Source organism: Chaetomium strumarium (assembly GCF_033439665.1).
Source record: "Chaetomium strumarium strain CBS 333.67 chromosome Unknown B0T15scaffold_4, whole genome shotgun sequence".
In the NCBI taxonomy this organism is placed as follows: domain Eukaryota; kingdom Fungi; phylum Ascomycota; class Sordariomycetes; order Sordariales; family Chaetomiaceae; genus Chaetomium; species Chaetomium strumarium.
In genome coordinates this window covers 1,614,464-1,632,391 of record NW_026944432.1, presented here as the reverse complement: position 1 = coordinate 1,632,391, position 17,928 = coordinate 1,614,464, and the positions used below count along the sequence as shown (strand labels likewise).

The window sequence follows — 17,928 nt, the reverse complement described above, 5'->3', positions numbered from 1 at the left end:
CAGGAGATCCTGAGGGTTGGTTATAAGGAGATGGTTTTACCGGCCGATGAGGCGAGAAAGGAGCCGTGTGTTAACCAGTTCAAATCACTTAAGGTGGTGAAAGCACGGCTGAAGCATTACTGCTTATTGAGGCAAGGGTCTGAAATTGCAAATATCTAGGTGTTGGATACAACCCAACGCCCGTATCCCCTCCTTCCTCTGAACCTAGAAACCTGGCACAAATGGAAACGGTATTAGTCCAGCGCGTAAGAGCACCGCAGGCCACTTCAACACCCTCAGCACCTCCAGCCTAGGGAGGTCCTCCCTTCACTGCCCGCGCTCCCACACTTCGCCGCTGTCTTTCCCTCATAACCTGTCTCATTTCTTCTCACCACCGCCGCTCTTCTGGTCGCCCTTGCTCCCGCTACTGCTGCCACCACTCTTTGACGACGAGTCGCCCACGTCTTTGGGCCGTTGGTCATTCCGCCGGGCTGCATCCGAGGCGCGCTTGCTGAAGGGATCCTAGGTTTGGCAACAGGGTGAGTAGCGAGGCGCTTATCCACCCGTTGACGAGGGCGGTTGGTTAGAAGAGGGCACATGATATACCTTTTCCCCTCGAGCTCTGCGGATACGCGCTGCCGCGTCCGAGTCCATGTTGCTCTTGCTCCGGGTCATTTCGGCTGGCTGGCGTGTTCGTTGCGAAGACAAATAAATATTCGCCTGTCTGTGAGAAGACCAAGCATTTATTGTGCGTATGCTTTCCTGGTGGGTTTGTAGGAATAGTCTATGAACGGAAAATATTCGTGAAGGGGCGAGGCGGGAAATGAACCGATACTTATACCGTGGCCTCGCACAGGAACTAAGGAGATGTGTGAGTACTCGTCCTTCATTCGGCCACGTGCTGTTCGCCACAACAGTACCAAACGGCTCTTGCTGGCACGACACAGTGACCAACACTTCCGAAGCCAACACCAATGCCCTCCAGAACGGCGAGATGATATGAGATGGTATGACACACCCACGGCAACGGCCACCACGACATGCGGGATGCCGAACCGCACAACGTGGAGCTTCAAATGGGCGTCGGCTGGCGACATCCACCCAGCCAGACAGAGCAACCCGGGGGAATCCGTAACATTCGGTTTGTTCCTCGCCGTTCGGGGCAGAGACAAGGGTCTCGGCAGAAGATTCGATAGCAATTCCTCCTTGGCCGGAAGTGATTGGTGACCGAAGTAACCGCCAACGGATGCGAGTTACCGAGCCATCCAACCCGTTAAGGGTCTTACAGGATGTGCGATTTTGCAACAGACCCGTGGACAGTGATTGTCGTGTTCAACCCCTTGGCCGGGCGGTGCCAGCTCACAGGGGTCAGTGTCAAATTTGGGGTCCAAAAAGCAGGAACATACTACTCAACTGTCAGTCAGCCATGCGCTTTGTCGATCCCCGGCCTGGAGATCATCTTATCTTCAGCACGGCTAGCCTCATAGGAAACTCGGACCGTCGCTCAGGCCCCGGCCATGGCGCTGGGAAGGCTGGCAAACGGTTATTGGGTAGGTCCATCATCTGTGGCTGGCCGATACCCGAGGCAGTTCAACAACGGGTAACGAGGACAAACGCCAAACGCAAGATCCTGAAGTTGCTGGGCCTGCATTAGAAATTTGGAATCAACCAAGATATGGCGATTTCCAGCGAGGAACAATCCACAAAACACGTCTCGGAAACTTGACTCGCTGGCGAAAGGAAGAAAGGAAGGGCCAACCGGTTGGGAGGTCGAAATCTATGGCCGTTGTCCAGTACTACCATACCGCATGCAGCACATGGGATGATCCCGGGGTCTCCGCTCCTACACATTGCCCTCGTTACACAACGTCACCACCGGGTGCCTTACCCCGTCGGCTCCATGCGTCCGCACTTCCACCTTAACCCCCGCTCGAACGAAAACAATCATTTTGACGCACTCGCGCGCGGTGTACTGTGTGAAAAGCGTTTGATGCCAACAATGTCCCGGATATGATTGCATTAAATCCGGCGAATCACAGCACACAAACAACAAACCGGTTGGCTAAAAGTGAGTAACTCAGGTACTCCGTAGTCTATAGCAAATCGCACTAACACTCTCGAGACATGATGAAGAAACAGAATGCGGAACGTAACGCGAACGCCAGATATGCCAAACTACTCTGCTATGAGCAAAGCAACTAAACAACTCCCAAGATACCGAACCCCGACATCGTTTCCGGTGAAACCGCCTAGTGGTGATGGTCATGGCCCTTCTCGGCCCCCATCATCACGCTCTGGCACTTGGCCAAGATGGCGGCCTGCTTGGCCACGTCCGCCAGCCTCCCAATGACGTGTTTGTTCCCATCCACAAACCCGTACAGCGCATACGGTATGCCGACCTCATCACAGAACTCCTGCACCAGCCGCTGGGCCCTGCGCAGGTTGTGTCTCGGGACGCGAGGGAACAGGTGATGGATCGCCTGGAACTGCAGCCCGCCGTGGAAGAAGTCGAGCCACTCCGGGCAGTCCACATCCATGGAGGTGCGGAGCATCTTCTGCGGGAACGACTCGTCGACGCCCAGATCTGCCGTGCTCATGGCGAAGTGCGACAGCGTGATCTGCACATGCACCGGCGTCGTGACCAAGTGGCTGACGATAAGGAACACGAAGCGATCCCAGTTGGAGTCGATGCTCCGGTAGAGGATGCCGTAGCCGTACCAGCCCCAGAAGAACAGGTGCCCGGCGATCTCCAGCCAGCGGTGCCACGCCGCCGCGCCCTTCTTGGGACCCTTGCCCGCGAGGAGGTGCAGCCACGACAGCCGGTAGAGGTTGAAGCGGCCGAAGAGGAGGATGACGTAGTACAGATGGTGCTGCAGCCGGATGAAGAACCTGGCGGCCGCATCATAGTGCATGACGCGCTCGTAGTAGGTGGAGCGCAGGCTGCCGAGGAAGCGGTGCGAGACGGCGAAGAAGGGCAGGTGCTCGATGTCCGGGTCGTGCTCGGGCGAATTGGTCACGATGTGATGCACGTTGTGGTTGTGCTTCCACCAGCCGAGAGACAGCCCGCCGAGGAAGTCGGCAATGATGATGCCGATCACCGTGTCGGCCTGGAAGTTGTGCGTGATGCCCATGTGCCCGGCGTCGTGGGCGGTGAAGACGAGCTGGTGCCAGAAGCAGCCGAGGAAGAAGGCGCTGGTGACGTACCACTCCCAGCGCAGGAAGAGCAACATCAGACCGAAGAAGAGGGAGTAGCGCGCCCCCTCGATCGCATACGCCAAGTAATTGCAGTCGTACAGACCCTCGGCCTTGACGCGCTCGTGCAGGAGACGGTACTTCTTCACGATGGCATCCTGCGTGGCCAGGTCGAGAGACGGGTATTTGTCGAGATCGAGCTTGATCTCTTTCCGCGTGAGAACATCGAGGTGCGCCATGCCGTCAGCCGGCCCTGTCGTGCTCGCATCCTCGACCGAGGAAAGCGAGGTGATCGAGTCCGATCTCGACAAAACGGTCTTACGGCTGCGGAGGCCACTACCCGGCCCGGCCTCGTTGGTCTCGAAGATCGGTGAGGGGGAGGGCGACCTTGAACTACGGTCACTCGAGGACGCCGCAAACTCCTCCTTGGCCGGCCGCGGAACTAAGCTGGCGTCGTATTCCTCCTCGTGCTCCCGCTCCCCGTCCGCAAGCCTCGGCCGAAACTTCCCGCCCTGGATAGGTGGCAGGAAGTTCTTCCAGCGGCCCTCAATCCTTCCGATGCGGTACTTGTCCATCATGCGGCGGGCCTCCGCCGAGTGAAGGCTGTAGTACGGCAGTCAGAATATGCGCCGCCGCCTTCATTCCAAGGCCAGAAACTCACCATGTCACCTCGTCCGTTGCATCTCTTCCCACCATATGCATGATAGCCTTGTCTCCTCCGGGGTGGTACTTCCTCCAGGCATCCGCCTTGATGACATACTGGTTCAGGATGAAGACCAGCTTTCCTTCAGCTATCAGGGCCTCGATTTCGCGGCGTGACATGACGGGGTATGACCGCTCGCGGCTTCCTAGCGAAGCCCCTATGGCCGGGGAAGCCGTGGAAGTAGCCATTGCGCTTCGTTACACTTGAGGCCGGGTGAGCCGAGTGATGGAGATGTTAACGAAACCCGACTTGGGATAAAAAAGCCAAAGCAATGAATGTCAAGCCGTCAATGGCTACCTCACCGTACACACTAGGCGGGGCCCAACCTTGGCGAAGCCGAGATTGAGATTTGAGATGGCAAATCTGGCGCTGAAATTGCCCGTTTTGACCGCCGCGAGCGTATACCACGGTCACTTTCCTCGACTTTGCCGTCCTCTTAGGACGTCGTCTGGCACAACGAGAAGATAAGGAAAGCGAACGACTTCAACGAGGGGATGGGGACCTAGATCCCAAATGCAAGGAGTGTTCGGCAGATCATACCACAATCGGGGTCACCTCCGGATGTGGGTCGTCGTTCGCGTGTACTCGTTTCTCTGGCTGATGTTGTTTTGCCAGAACAGGGGTAAAAATGAGAACCTGGGTTAGGGTTCTATAGCAGCAGAGCGACATAGTACTAGACGCACACAGGTACTTGGGGGGTGCATCGGGAGCTTACCAGTACTAAGTAGGAATGTTATACAAGAATTGACTGGGCAGTGAGAAGCAAAAACAGCCCATGGACCTCTTGATTTATTTTGCTTCTCATGGTATCAAGTATCGCCTCATATCACCGATCGACCACGGTGTCAACAAGTACTAGGTGCTTCATCTTAATCTTTCTTAAAACAAGGCCCAAAGCGATGCTCAACGGCTTGCCAATAAGAACAAATCGAACCTCTATCTTTCCGCGAGATATCATACTACAGCATGCCTTGAACCCCATCCATCATCTAAAGATACCCTCTCGGAGCACCAAATTCAAAGCTCGCTGTTTCGCCTGCCTCGGTAAATTAGATTCAGCGTTCAATACTCGCCAGCCGGCCGAGTCCATTTACCGACGATGCCCTAGGAGGGAAAAACAAGCTAAAGTACAAGATACACAAGAAACGCTGCGCCCCAACCCAAATCGAGCTCACTTAGAAGTGGATCGGCCGAGAGTACGTCGCCATCGCCGCCTCCTTGAATGCCTCCGCGAGCGTCGGGTGTGCGTGACAGGTGCGCGCAATGTCCTCACTCGACGCACCGTATTCGAGCGCCAGGGTACCCTCAGCAATCATCTCGCCGGCGTTGGGGCCGATAATGTGGATGCCAAGTAGCCGGTCCGTCTCGGGGTCAGCAAGCATCTTGACCATGCCGTCCGTGTCCAGATTTGTCTTGGCGCGAGAGTTGGCGCTGAATGGGAAGGTGCCGACGCGGTAAGGGACACCAGCCTTCTTGAGATCCTGCTCAGACTGGCCGACCCAGGCCACCTCGGGGAAGGTGTACATAACCGCGGGAATGCAGCCGTAGTTGACGTGACCGTAGCCCTTCTTGATGTACTCGACAACCGCCACAGCCTCCTCCTCAGCCTTGTGCGCAAGCATGGGCCCGAAGGTAACATCGCCAACACAGCGGATGTGGGGGATCTTGGTGCGGTATTCGGAGTCGATGATCACGCGGCCCCGCTCGTCGAGCTCAAGGCCGATATTCTCAAGGCCGAGGCCTGCCGTGTACGGACGGCGGCCGATCGCGACGAGAACGACATCGGCATCGAGCTGTAGGCAAGTCAGTCATGTCCTAGACGTCATGAATGGATCAACATCGGCAAAAGAAACTCACCGTCTCGGGCTTGCCACCCTTGGCCGAGTCCACATTGATCTTTACACCATCGCCCGTCTTGTCGCCGTCCACCACCTTGGTACCCGTCTTGAAATTGATACCCTGCTTCTTCAGGATCTTCTGGATGTTCTTCGCAATCTCGGTGTCCATGCCGGGACCGCCAATCTGTTCCAGGAACTCGACTACGGTGACCTTAGACCCCAGCCGCGACCACACCGACGCCATCTCGAGACCAATGATACCACCCCCGATGACGAGCATCTTCTCGGGCACCTTCTCAAGCGCAATGGCGCCAGTACTGCTGATGACCGTCTTCTCATCGATCTCGAGGCCGGGGAACGGGGTGACTTCACTGCCGGTAGCGATAAGGATGTTCTTGCCGACAACGCTCGTCTCGCCGCCGTCGTTGAGTTGCACCTTGACGGTATGCTCGTCCTGGAACGAGCCGGTGCCCTTGATATACTCCACGCCGTTCTTCTTGAACAAGAACTCGACACCCTTGGTTAGGCCCGAGACCGACTGGTCCTTCGCCTTCATTAGCTGCTGGAGATTGAGCTTGACGTCGCCGACCTCGATGCCGCGATGTTTTGTATCGTGCAAGATCTGGTGGTAGAGATGCGAGTTGTTGAGTAGCGATTTTGATGGAATGCAGCCAACGTTGAGGCAGGTACCGCCGAGGGCACCACGCTTCTCGATACATGTAACCTGTTGTTTCGAGGCGCGTTAAGCTCCGGATCACCGTCAAACGCATTTGGTGCATCCTCAGCCTTACCTTCATGCCCTCCTGGCCAGCCTTGATGGCCGCGACGTAGCCGGCGACACCACCACCGATGATGACGAGATCCCTCGCCTCTGCAACGAAGTGTCAGCCTCAGGTCCTCAATGCCGATCTCAATCATAATCACTAACCAGCTTCGGTAGCATAGGTCCGCCTCCACCTGGATGCGGATGCAATTGAGGGCAAACTAAGCAGGAGTCAGCCAACAGGAACCATTTCCCATTAGGGGGCAGACAGAGCGTTACCCTGTCGGTTTGAATGCGGACTTGACCGCGGTGCGGCCTAGTATTCTCTGAGACAGCATCTTGACTGTGATTACTCGACTGACGGGCCAAGGCGATCTATAGGAAACCAGGATGTAGGGATTTCCGAGGGCAGATGGGAAGGTCGGGAACGTGGCGGCTGCGTCAGGGAAGTTTGTTGGGTCGGATTGCTTGGAACCTCTGCGCTGAAGGCATCGAAAAAATGCCCGTTCGCAGGGCCTTCCATTGGGATGCCGTCCCCCCAAAGCAAAGGCAGGCTGGGCTTATGATTGGTCAGGGTCGAGCACTGGCCCGGCCGATGCCGCTAGCTGGAGCGCCGCTCGCCTCTCAAACGCCGGACCGGCCTGCCAATTTGCCAACACCCATCCGTCAGCTCCGAATACCCGCTCTAAGCCGCCAAATACCGCATCTTGACTGCACCCCGTGACTGGTGATGTCTTCGTGCTGATTCCACGACGTTTCTCTTCTAGGTGTGCATCAGGTAATAGATGATATGCCAGTGTGACCGCGAATCAAAATCACTGCAGCGCCGCCAACAGACCTCGCCAGGACCAACATCAATCGGCACGGAAGGCTTGGGGTATCCTAGTTCTGCGAGCTATATACGGGGAAACTATCCTTGCCTTACGGCGTTTTCAGGGTGATAAGGGATCGATCAACCTCATACCAGGTCCTCGGCCTTGACCAGCGCGGCCTGGACAACCGCCTCAGCCATCTTGCATCCCTCCTTGAGAAGCTTCGTATTCTTCTTCGCACCAGCCAAGTCAGACTTTCGGATGACCTTCTTAAGAAAATACTGCAGACCCCTCGCCAATTCCGGTGCCGCCTCGACAGTGCCGAAGACTTTGGCAATCGTCTCGTTTGGCTGTTCGTTGCCCTGGCATTCGAGCAGGACAGTGACGAGCATGACTTCGACAAAGTCCCGCGTCTTCTTTTGCAGATACAAGAGGTTTAGTCGCTTGAGAACAACCAAGCCCAGATTGTTGCCAGCAACAAGTGCACCAAACATCTTGGCCGTGTTGACAATTCGCCTCATGGCTATGGCCTCATCTTCCTCGTCATCTTCCACCTCATCCTCGTCGAAACCGGACTCCCCCATCCTCCCAAATAGCTTCCAGAGACTGGCTTGAAACGCCCATTTGACCTCGCGCTGCTCTGAGCATAACCTCTTGGCGACCAACGTGTAGTAGGGGTTGTAGTGTTGTTCTGCGCCGACACAGCGAATGATGACATTAGGTATCTCCCGCTGGCGTTCTTTGTTGAGTCGGAGCTTGAGGATACGGAAGTAGGCGTCTTGGTAGTCCATGGCCGACATGATGGAGACGAAGATAGAACGCCGAACCTCGGTGTTCATTCCTTGCTCCCGCGCCAATTCCGCCAGGTCTGGCCCCTGATCGACATCACCCAAGACGATGCTTTCACCGTCGCTATCTTCTTGCTCTGTGCTTGCATGCTTCTCTGTCCCCTTGTCACTGGTCGATCGGCCTGCCCAACTCGCGCCGACTAGCCACCACTTGCCCTTTTGGTCGGCATCTTGGATATCCTTGAGGCCCACCCGCATAGGCTCTGTGGATTTCAGCTTCCTCGACTTCAGCTGGCCCAGCAACTTCTTCATACGAGTGATGTGCTCCGAGATGACTGCTGACGCGCCAACCCCGGCTTTCATCTTGTTGTTTTTCAAGTCGGTAATGGTGTCAATCATGAACTTTGTCCTGACAGTGAGGTTCTTCTCCCCTGCTGTGGCGACGGCGGGAGGGATCAAGGAAACAATGTCCTTGAGCGCCATAGGGTCATCTTGTCTGAGGGTAGGGCCGCACATCCGCACCACACGAAGCAGAAGCTCGGCATTGAGCTCTGAGAGACTCGCCAACAGCATCTTAATGTAGTCGAAGACGAGGTTGGGACCAATAAGCTGGAAGGTGTAGAGCTCCGAGATGAAAGTGATGAGATTTGAGGTCTGCTTCGGTACGTCCGGCCGTTCCAAGGCAGCGACTCTGGCCTCCTCGTAGTACTTCTCAAAACGTCCCACCACTTCCTGGATCAACTGGCCACCGAAGTCCGTTCCGAGCACCATGTAAGCCGCAGTGGCGAAGCCAGCTGTCAAAATCAAGAGCGTGTCTGGCAGACTCGTTGGATCGCACACCTGGATGAGCAGTAAATCCACGAGGGAAGAAGTGACATGCTGCCGGGGATACTCTCTGTAGAGCTTCTCGACCTCGGACATGATGCTTAACATATTCGACTCCGTTATCCTGTTGACAAGACCTTGTGTTTGTCGGCGGATGCGAGCGGCCAGTTCGGCATCTGAACCCGTCTCTTTCCGCAACGATGGTGGGACGTATTTGGCAGGCTGCCCCGTCATGGGGGCAACGTAAGGATTTTCACGGGCACGCTTCTGCGGAGGTGCTTCCGCAATATGCTCGTTGTCGGATTCGAACCCTTCAAAATCGTCTTGACTTTTTCCCATGCCGTCTTCTTCCATATCGTCCTCATCGAGCTCAGTCTCCTCCGACTCGGTGTCCGTTAGATCGTCTTCGTCAAACTCATCCATATCCTCATCATGATCGTCAATTTCACTATCGTCCTCATCGCTCTCATTTATGCGGGGTTCTTGCTGCTTCCGGGCGGCCAATGCTGCTTCAGCCTTCCTTCGTTTTTGGGCAAGCCACTCTTCCGCCTCTGCTTTGCGCTTCCTCTTCTCTTGTTTCTCTTCGCCAGGACCGCCATCCAAGCCATATAAAAGGTCACCAAGGCCGTCATCCTTGAAAGACTGTGGGAGCGTCTTGCGGTTCCTTAAGCCAAGTTTCCTCTCGAGCTCCGCAATCTCGGCGTCATCCTGAGCGAGTTTCTCCTTTGTGGTCTTCGACAGAGTTCTCCTCGGTGCAGTATCCATGGCCTCGTCCTCAAGGCCTCCGATCTCGCTTTCCTCGTCTTCGGAGCCTTCGTCAAGCACCCCATCCGAGAGCAGATCTTCGCTGCCACCCTCGTCCCCTATATCCTCGTCCACATCATCCAACTCCTCGTCATCTTGCACGGAATCTCGTCGTGTGTTCTTCAGAATGGATTTCAGACCGCCAGTCACTGCCCCATGCTTCGCTCTTGCACCGTTTGCTCTCTGTGGAAGATTGACGTTGCGATTCGGCCCCGGTCGCTCGCTAGTATGATTTCGGACAGCCGTGGCATGATTGACTTTGGTCTGTTTCCTTTCCGCTTTGCGACGTTCCTTTCTCGACACAACCTGTGCTCTTCCACCCGCACGTCCCTGGCCCGGTTTCGACTCTGCATCCGTGTAAGCGTTGATTCCAATGCGAGGATTCCAAAGGAAAGTCTGACCTGAGACTCCAAGCTCTTTGAGAAGGTTGAGTGGCAGCGCGGGCTTTTTTATTTTCGGAGGCGCCATTCTCCCTGCCCCAAGCTCCGTCTGGATACCTAGGTAAGCGATGGTTTAATTCGATGGACTCCCAATCTCCAGGGGACAATCTCGATCTCACATGCAGTTGATCGTGAACTTTTTCTTATCGATAGGGCTGGCGTGGGGCTCGAGTTCTCGACAACCTAGCAGTTGCTAATGTGGGCCTCCCCCACATTTAATAGTGGGTCATTAGTACAATCCCACTGCACCACAACTTTCCAACATGGTGGGGAGCTGTGAACTCATCATCTCCCCAACAAAGTATATTCAGAATGGGCCACCTAACACATGACGAGGTATGTAATGAGGTATAAACCAACTCAGAGATCATGAACTTACTGTTACTTCGCAGTTCTTTACCAGACTCGCCGATCTCTTCAGTACCCGCAAGAACAAAGCTCACGGCGCAGTGTACCTAACACAAAAGAGACGTGAGCCCTCCACCTCCCTAACTCTCTATTCCGTCACCCACTGACCCCCTCCAAGTCACCTTCAACCAAGAAGAAACTTATGCATCAAAATCAGACTCCTTCGAAGACCTCTACGTGCCACGACCTCTCCCCATCCTCATACGCGCTACAAACGGCAAGTCTAAGGAGCACAGGGCAGCCAAAGTCAAGCTGTCTACTGTAGTGCAGCCTCAAGACTTGGACATGTTTTATGCACGGTATGCAGAGGTGTGTAAGGCGGGCATGGCAGCACTGAAGCCGAGGGATCGAACCAAGAGGAAGGCGAAGGCCAAGAAGAGGAAGATTGGGGCTGCGGGAACTCCCGCTTCGTGATCTCGGTTTACAGGATTTTGTGGTCTGTTGCAGTACAGCCGCTGGAGCGACGGATCCTGCGATTAGGTTCCCTGGAATTACGTCTGGTTGCTGGGGTGAGAGGGCATTGATACTGTACATCTCGCCTTCTGTCGCTGGCAGTTGCATTTGCCGAGACCAATGGCCTTGCTTTCTTGGAACGATTTGAGCTACGAGCGGACGCTAGCCTCAGAAGGAATCCAGGTCGAGAGGCAGAATAAGGCCTTACTCAAGCTCGGTGAGCCGCAACGGCGGCGGTTAGAAGGCTTGGACCTGTGGACTCGGCCAGCAGAATGGTGCTACGAAGTACAACAGAACTCCGATACTCGTCCACTCCGCGCTGCTGTCCCTCAAAGTCTGACTACCCAAACCGAGTGGTGCTCAGCTGACGAAAGGGTTAGATATGCCTAAAGAACATCTTCCGCAAGTTCGTCACCGGTCTCTTGCTGCGATCATATTCTGCCAGGGCGCCAGTCAAGAGACACTTTGTATGCTAAGTCAGGAATGGGAACGACACATTCTCGCCTTCGGCTGAAGAGGCAAGTCTCAGAGCGCCAGGGAACCATTTCCATCAATACTGCAGGAGAGGAGGGCACGTCACACACAGATCCCTTGCCAACCATCAAGGCTTGATGTTGCTACTACTATTGGGTAGCGAAGTGCTCATCAGCTAGGGATCCTGCATTTGCAAGCGTGCCTTCCAGGCTCAAGATGTCCGCCGTATTTGGCGCAGAGGCATACTATTACATTGAGTCGTCATACATTCCTCCAATCGGCACATGAGATTGCCCATGTAGCGTGCTCCCAATGTCTACCGAGGCGTTGGGCCTAGTTATCAAAGGAGCAACCGCCCTACCAAATACGACCGTCATCATCCAGCAACGGTATAGTAAGATGGGACTCGGCAACACACCGTCTAACCTTGGGGGTATCTTAACAGGAATCCGGTTATCCGCACATACGCCGTCAGCCAGATACACCGAGGTGCTGATACCTATCCTGCCCTGCACCAGTTCAGGGAACGGACCAATCCTACGTTTCACCGTGAGAACTCACCAAAGCCTGCCAAACCGCTTCGAGCCAGCCCATTTGCGCACGACGATACCATTACCGGTAGACACGCCTACCACTACCCGATGCCCTTCCATCGAACACCGCCGTCAACGGGAAATCAGATGCATATTCGACGATACATTCTAGGGGTAAGCCCTCCGATTTCCCTTTTCTGCGGTGCCAGAGAAACGCAGAGCCCCTACAAGCCAAGCCATCGTCCAAACTTTTGCGATGCGAGTTACCGGATGCCGAATATGGGAGCACGATTCTAGGGCGCTCTTCTCATTCTTCCGGAACCGAAATGTCCTCCTCGAGAAAAACAAGCCCTGCGTAGGATAAAGTTTTGGTGTAGCCGGGCGCTCCAAGGTGCCCCGGATCTGGTCATTGTGCCCCTGCGCCGTTTAGGAACATGAGATAAGAAATCATGACAAACGTCTCAGAGCCGAAGGAAAAGTACAAAAAACAATGGTGCATTGGGACATGCCATGTAGATGAGATTTGAGGTTCCGAGCTGATCAGTCATAGAAGAGGGGCGATGGATGTTGTGCGAGCATAGAGTAAAAACCCCAAGACTGCACGCTGCCGTAAGCCGAGATTATTTCCCCCCTCCCTTGAAAATCCGATATAGAACAGATCGTCGCAGTTCTCACATGATCTGGTCCTGCGTAAGGCCGCCGTGGGGATCGGTGTCCATGCTGTCACCACCGCCCGGGGTGAGATACTTTACGTAGCTCAGCCCGAGAGGGCGACCGCCGTACTGGTAGCCCTGGAACTTGGAGATGGCGGTCTCTGCGGTGTCTGCGTTATCGAAGCGGACCACGCCACTACCGCGAGATCGACCGCTCGGCTCGTACTGGATCTCGGCCTGTTCGACCTTGCCGATTGTGGAGAAGAGTTCGACCAGATCGTCGTTGCTCGTCGACCAGGGGAGCTGCGCAAGGTTCAGCCGAAGACCAGACGTGGAACGGGGAAAGGACATGGTGACACTTACGTTGCGGACATAGATCGTGTCGCACTTTTCGACACCCGATGTAGCGTGGTCAGTGAACGGATTGGGGGGTACTGAGGCGCTGCCGCCATCAAAACCACCAACGCCGCCGCCATAGCCGCCACGTCCACCACCATAACCGAATCCACCGCGGCCGCCGAATCCACCGCGGCCATAGCCGCCTCCGAATGCTCCACGTCCTCCAGCAAAACCGCCGCGACCGTAGCCACCGGCGCCCATAGCCGGGCCGGCAAAACGATCCTCCCGGACCTCGAGTAGCCGACCATGCCAGTCATAGCCGTTGAACTGCTGAATGGCGTTGCGGGCGTCTTCAGGGGACTCGAAAACCACAATACCGGAGCCCTTAGGTCTGCCATCAGGGCCGAGATGGACATCCGCGCGGATAACGCCGCCTGCGCGAGCTGCAGAGGAGAACACGGTCAGCATACCAGTCTGCATAACGGTTAGATGAACTGTCTACTTACCAGCCTGTCGGAAAAGGTCTTTCAAATCCTGCCAGCCCACATTAAAAGGCAGCTGTGGTAAACTTCGTCAATACAAGAGGCGCTTCGTATTGGGTTGAGAGAGAGGTGACAGACATTTGAGACGTAGATCTGGCGACCGCCGCCACCAGCCATGCCGGTGTTGAAATTGCCGCCGCCGCCGTAAGGGCTTCCCATGCCACCACCGAAGCCGCCGCGAGCGGCACCGCCGGGGGGACCGAATCGAGGCTCCGCCTCACGATCCTGCCTCCAGTCAGGACATGCCAATTATGACTTCAGGGCTGGCGAGTCTTACCTCTCGGACATAGATGAGTCTGCCCATCAGGTTCTGGTTGCTAAGTGTCGCAACGGCCTGCTGTGCCTGCTCCCTCGTGGCATATTCCACAATTCTAAGAGATGCTGTCAGCAATGTACGCTGAAACGCTAAGGCATGCCACGATAAACTTACCCGCATCCCTAAAATCACATCGGACGTCGTCCCAACCCGTCAACCCAACAATCCATCAAAAAGCCGAGAGAGAGGAACCACAAAAAGAACCAGCCAAATCACTCGTAGGCGCCCACCTTCGACATTCCATTGGGAAGAAGCAACACATCGGCGTAGAGGACCTCTCCAGCTAAAACAACAATGTCAGCGTGCTGGGGTAGCATTGCAGCTAAAATTGTCGGTCGGAAGCCCACCCTGTCGCATGAAGTCCTTAAGATGGTGCCATTTGACGTCGTAGGACAAATTGCCGACGTAGACGCGGCGGTCTTGCTGCGATGTCTCCCGTATGTTGTTCATGACTTGCTCCCGGTGCTGCGCACGTTCCTCGTAGTTTCGGTTGGGAGCTCCGCTGTATCCAGAACCTGTTCCGCCAGTAGCTGAACCCTGTCCAGTCATAGGAGACCGACTTCTTCTTCGGCGCTGACCCTGCGACTGGTCACGAGGCGAGTATGACCGTCGACCGTTGGGACTTCTTGAACGTCCCCTCCGAGGAGAACGGGACCTCTCGCGCTGTGGTATGTCAGTGGGTGTCCGAGTCTCGATGGTTTTGGTTGGAATGAAAATGATACGGGCCGGGTCGGTCTTCCAGTCGGATACACGCAACACGCCAACTTGAGTGGGCCGATACCGTGACCATCACCAGCTAGCAATTGTCATGCGCAACTGACGCTTCAAAGTCGCATGGCGGGGCGGTCGATCCTCCGATCCACGAGATGTAGCGAAAGTGTGGATACCGACCGACCCCCGCGAACGATGCCGCCCTTGGCCCTTGAGCACGGCCCGCATCGACAAACACATTCCCTGGCCGAAATGACGGGAGCAGAGGGGGGTCGGAAGGTCGAGGTTGGATTGCAACTCATGGAAAGATGGAATGAGGGAAAAAAGGAAAGTAGTACTCACCGGACGATAAGTGTCTCCGGAATCGGCTGCAGAGAAACCAACGAGTTAGAAAAGTCGAGTTCAATGAGAAAGGTGAAAAAAAAGTGTGAGGTCGGAAGTAGGGGAGGTGGAGGGGGACTGTGGGAAGAAGAGTGAAGCAATTGAGAGGAGTGGCAATTTGAGGGAGGGTAGTACGGGTAGTAAGTACTAGTAGTTGGGGTTTCCGCGGCGGGGGGGAAGGCAGAGAGTGAACCCGAGGGTGGATCAGGAAGGGAAAGACATGCAGGGCAGGCCGAGGGAAGGGGTCTGCTTGCGTGAATGTACATCCGTACATGTAGGTGTATGTCGGAGGGACGCAAGGTACTGCAGCAGCGCGCCGCGCCGTGAGTGGAAGAACGCGAGCGAGGCTTGACGGGCAGGAACACCACCTCAGCCAGCATCGACTGCCGCTCAAGCGCAACGCGCGTGAAAACGACCCAGGTGCCGAACGGCAGATTGGGAGGGTTACAGGCGGCGGTAACACGTCATCGAGACATTTGGGGGATGCTCACGATAACGGTCGTTGCAAGAATGCAGAGGCGTCTTGGTTTTGAACAGTTTGAAGTAGGAAAGGGGAGAAGGCTGTGAGGAGAATGGTCTTGGTGTGAGAGGGTGTGCAATTCACTCTCGTACTTACCCATCTTCGTGATAGGGAATCGATTTTTTTCTGGGGACTTATCCGCTTGATGGAGGGAAAATTTCGGTGACGCGACGATTGCGGTGGTTCTCGATGGCAGCTGTCCGGCTAACTAACCGCAACGCGGGCTGGCTGGCTGGTTCGGCGGGGGATGCGGCAGCAGGTGAGGACAAGGTCTGTACGCAACCTCGCACAACAGACCAAGGAGTCGTCGGTCCAGACGGTCTTCGTTTGACCTGGGATATCGGTCAGCATCCAGCCAAGCCGGACAGGCGAATGTCCGTCCAATTCGAACCTGAAAGGTTGAAGGCGCGCTGCAAGGCCGAGACAGGACAGGGCTGCGGAACCGGCTGTCCAGGGAGGCAATATCGAAGTAGACTTGGGGTACAGTTCTGGAGATAGTGACAACCGGAAAGTCAGCGTAAAAAGTTCGCGCCGCATACAGCTGACCGCCGATAGAAAGGCTACCGGTAATTCCGTACCTGTGTTTGGGAACCAAGCAGAGTAAAGACGTGAGCAAGGGTGGGCAAGGCAGGCAAACGCGTGTCCGACTGTGGCCCAGCAGGCGTCAAGGATGCAAGGCCTGCCTGGTGGATCCCTTGGCAGATACGTACGCCGAGGCCACAAATGGTAATGCGGGATTGAGAGGGGTCGAAGCTGGGTTTGTGTGTGTGGGCGGCGGGCGCGAAGCAATCGGAAGCTGGGTGGGCTGCAGGCAGGCTGATGAGGAACGTTTGCTTGTGGTCGGAGTTCGTTTTGGCAAGAAAGAACAGTTCACACTTGAACGAAGCTAAAACAAATGCGCGAGGAAACGGGGCTTAACGGAGTGCTTAACGGACTCGGAAGATACAGTAATGTACGACGGGCACTCGGTATATTAGTACTGTACTTAAGTTATGACCCAAACATATTCCGGAACTGGCCGTAATAAAGAAGGACAAGCCTTTCGCTCGATCCTCTATCCAGCAGTGATGAGGTGCATCACTTAGGTTTCTCGCAACCCGGGGTCATCGAGCAAAGTGAGCTTTTTCAGGGCCAAGGCATCAATCATGCGGGGTTCCTAATGGTTCAAGCCGGCTACCTACTTCACATGTTTTTGGCTACTACTGTCTTAAACTCGCATGGAGACCAGAGGATGACGCTGGTATCCGTTTGATGAGAGGGGTTTCTAAACTTGAACAACTACTGTGGTAGTATAGCAATGGCATCTGACGAGTTCAATCAGGGACTATTGGGTGGGGTCTTCGCTCTGAACTTTTAAACAATCCCCGACCTTCCCTTCCAGAAGCTGAACTTCGCAGAAACGTATAACTGCTGCACAGTTTCACAGCCTTGTCATCCATCAACAGCTCCTTGATCTTCCAAGGTACCTCCCCCACTAGGGGTACACATGCTGCACATACACAGTACCTTTCAGATGAAGAAGCAAGGGTTCGGGGGTGGGGAACAGCCCTACCATGCCTTGGATGTAGCTAACGCCATACACCAATGATCGTGCTCAGGCGGAGGTCCTCATGGCTGGCAAGCTCTCTAATAAGGTCTACGGAATCCGTCTCCAAGCTTCCAATCCATGAGCTGCTGCATGAAACGCCATGCTAGTACCTGGCGTCGAGTTTGCCTGAGGGGTGTTGTCCCCCGCTATGTTTCTCGATCAGAGATGAACCTAGGAGACGGGACTCACCCCATGGCCATGCGTTGCAGTCAGCCGTTCATCAGCCATCTTTGAAGCCTTCCACGCCAAGTTTGGCGGCCATTTGGAGGCATCAGAGCTAATACAGTGTACAGTTACTAACCAACGCTACGGCCACAGATCGGAGAGGTGGCATTGGCCTGCCCTATGCCCACCAACAACCTTCCAGTCAGCTCCCCTCCCACCCATGGCACGGTTACACAGCATGTGCACGCAGCGGACCGAGCGGACGCGGCCCAATCTGGATGCTCTCTCGCTCTTCAACCCGCGGTCAGCCATTGAAGTTATCAGCGAAGAGAATTTTCTGCTGCTAGCGGGGAATGTCGAGTCACATCGAATTAGTTCGACCATTCAGATCGGGCACGCAGCTTACCACCAGCGTGGTCGACAGGGGTGAAGCGCCCGGCATGACCTTCCCGGCCAAAACTCGCAGCAAGCTCAGCGAATGCCATCAATTACCCAGCGCTGAGTCGCCTTCGTCGTGATTGACGCTGGACCAACCAGAGTCAAGCAGGGGACCGGTCAATGCAAGGCGGAATCGGCTAATACAAAGTTACATGCAGCGGTACCGTTTGAGTGATGAATCCGAGGTCTTGCACAGCGGAGTGGACTCACCCGGCCCTTTCGGCAACGGGGAAGTGGAGTGTCCCGGGAATGTGCTCCGTACG

At 55.3% G+C, this 17,928-nt stretch overlaps 6 protein-coding genes across 6 annotated transcripts; 1 reads left to right on the top strand and 5 right to left on the bottom strand.

Moving 5' to 3' along the window:
• Positions 1–357: 357 nt before the first annotated feature.
• On the bottom strand, positions 358–654 carry B0T15DRAFT_493675 (uncharacterized protein; the record flags this gene model as incomplete). Its single annotated transcript, XM_062866960.1, has 2 exons — positions 358–501; positions 586–654. The coding sequence occupies 2 exons, from the start codon at positions 652–654 to the stop codon at positions 358–360; spliced, it is 213 nt and encodes a 70-aa protein (XP_062721296.1).
• Positions 655–2,228: 1,574 nt separating this feature from the next.
• Positions 2,229–4,062, bottom strand: B0T15DRAFT_396683 (fatty acid delta-6 desaturase; the record flags this gene model as incomplete). Its single annotated transcript, XM_062864855.1, has 2 exons — positions 2,229–3,774; positions 3,833–4,062. 2 exons carry the CDS (start codon positions 4,060–4,062, stop codon positions 2,229–2,231), a joined length of 1,776 nt encoding a protein of 591 aa, XP_062721295.1.
• Positions 4,063–4,645: 583 nt separating this feature from the next.
• B0T15DRAFT_532550 (uncharacterized protein) lies at positions 4,646–7,189 on the bottom strand. Its single transcript, XM_062869317.1, has 5 exons — positions 6,755–7,189; positions 6,641–6,696; positions 6,504–6,583; positions 5,732–6,436; positions 4,646–5,667 (listed from the first exon to the last, which is right to left on the bottom strand). The coding sequence occupies exons 1-5, from the start codon at positions 6,811–6,813 to the stop codon at positions 5,050–5,052; spliced, it is 1,518 nt and encodes a 505-aa protein (XP_062721294.1). The 5' UTR covers positions 6,814–7,189; the 3' UTR covers positions 4,646–5,049.
• A 5-nt stretch (positions 7,190–7,194) lies between these two features.
• On the bottom strand, positions 7,195–10,275 carry B0T15DRAFT_567422 (uncharacterized protein). Its single transcript, XM_062870726.1, has 2 exons — positions 10,106–10,275; positions 7,195–10,051 (listed from the first exon to the last, which is right to left on the bottom strand). The coding sequence occupies exons 1-2, from the start codon at positions 10,170–10,172 to the stop codon at positions 7,434–7,436; spliced, it is 2,685 nt and encodes an 894-aa protein (XP_062721293.1). The 5' UTR covers positions 10,173–10,275; the 3' UTR covers positions 7,195–7,433.
• Positions 10,276–10,456: 181 nt separating this feature from the next.
• On the top strand, positions 10,457–10,966 carry B0T15DRAFT_493671 (signal recognition particle 14kD protein; the record flags this gene model as incomplete). Its single annotated transcript, XM_062866959.1, has 3 exons — positions 10,457–10,480; positions 10,537–10,615; positions 10,671–10,966. The coding sequence occupies 3 exons, from the start codon at positions 10,457–10,459 to the stop codon at positions 10,964–10,966; spliced, it is 399 nt and encodes a 132-aa protein (XP_062721292.1).
• Positions 10,967–12,683: 1,717 nt separating this feature from the next.
• B0T15DRAFT_493670 (uncharacterized protein) lies at positions 12,684–14,411 on the bottom strand (the record flags this gene model as incomplete). Its single annotated transcript, XM_062866958.1, has 7 exons — positions 12,684–12,968; positions 13,029–13,447; positions 13,511–13,562; positions 13,625–13,771; positions 13,824–13,917; positions 14,079–14,145; positions 14,210–14,411. 7 exons carry the CDS (start codon positions 14,409–14,411, stop codon positions 12,684–12,686), a joined length of 1,266 nt encoding a protein of 421 aa, XP_062721291.1.
• Between the last annotated feature and the right edge of the window lie 3,517 nt (positions 14,412–17,928).

Excerpts from the sequence above, each read along its gene's own strand:
- B0T15DRAFT_532550 (XM_062869317.1), bottom strand. The coding sequence starts at position 6,813 with ATGCTGTCTCAGAGAATACTAGGCCGCACCGCGGTCAAGTCCGCATTC. Across the intron at positions 6,584-6,640 it reads GACCTATGCTACCGAAGCTG|AGGCGAGGGATCTCGTCATC; the intron begins GTTAGTGATTAT and ends ACTTCGTTGCAG. Across the intron at positions 5,668-5,731 it reads AGGGTGGCAAGCCCGAGACG|CTCGATGCCGATGTCGTTCT; the intron begins GTGAGTTTCTTT and ends ACTTGCCTACAG.
- B0T15DRAFT_567422 (XM_062870726.1), bottom strand. The coding sequence starts at position 10,172 with ATGGCGCCTCCGAAAATAAAAAAGCCCGCGCTGCCACTCAACCTTCTC. Across the intron at positions 10,052-10,105 it reads CAAAGAGCTTGGAGTCTCAG|AGTCGAAACCGGGCCAGGGA; the intron begins GTCAGACTTTCC and ends ACACGGATGCAG.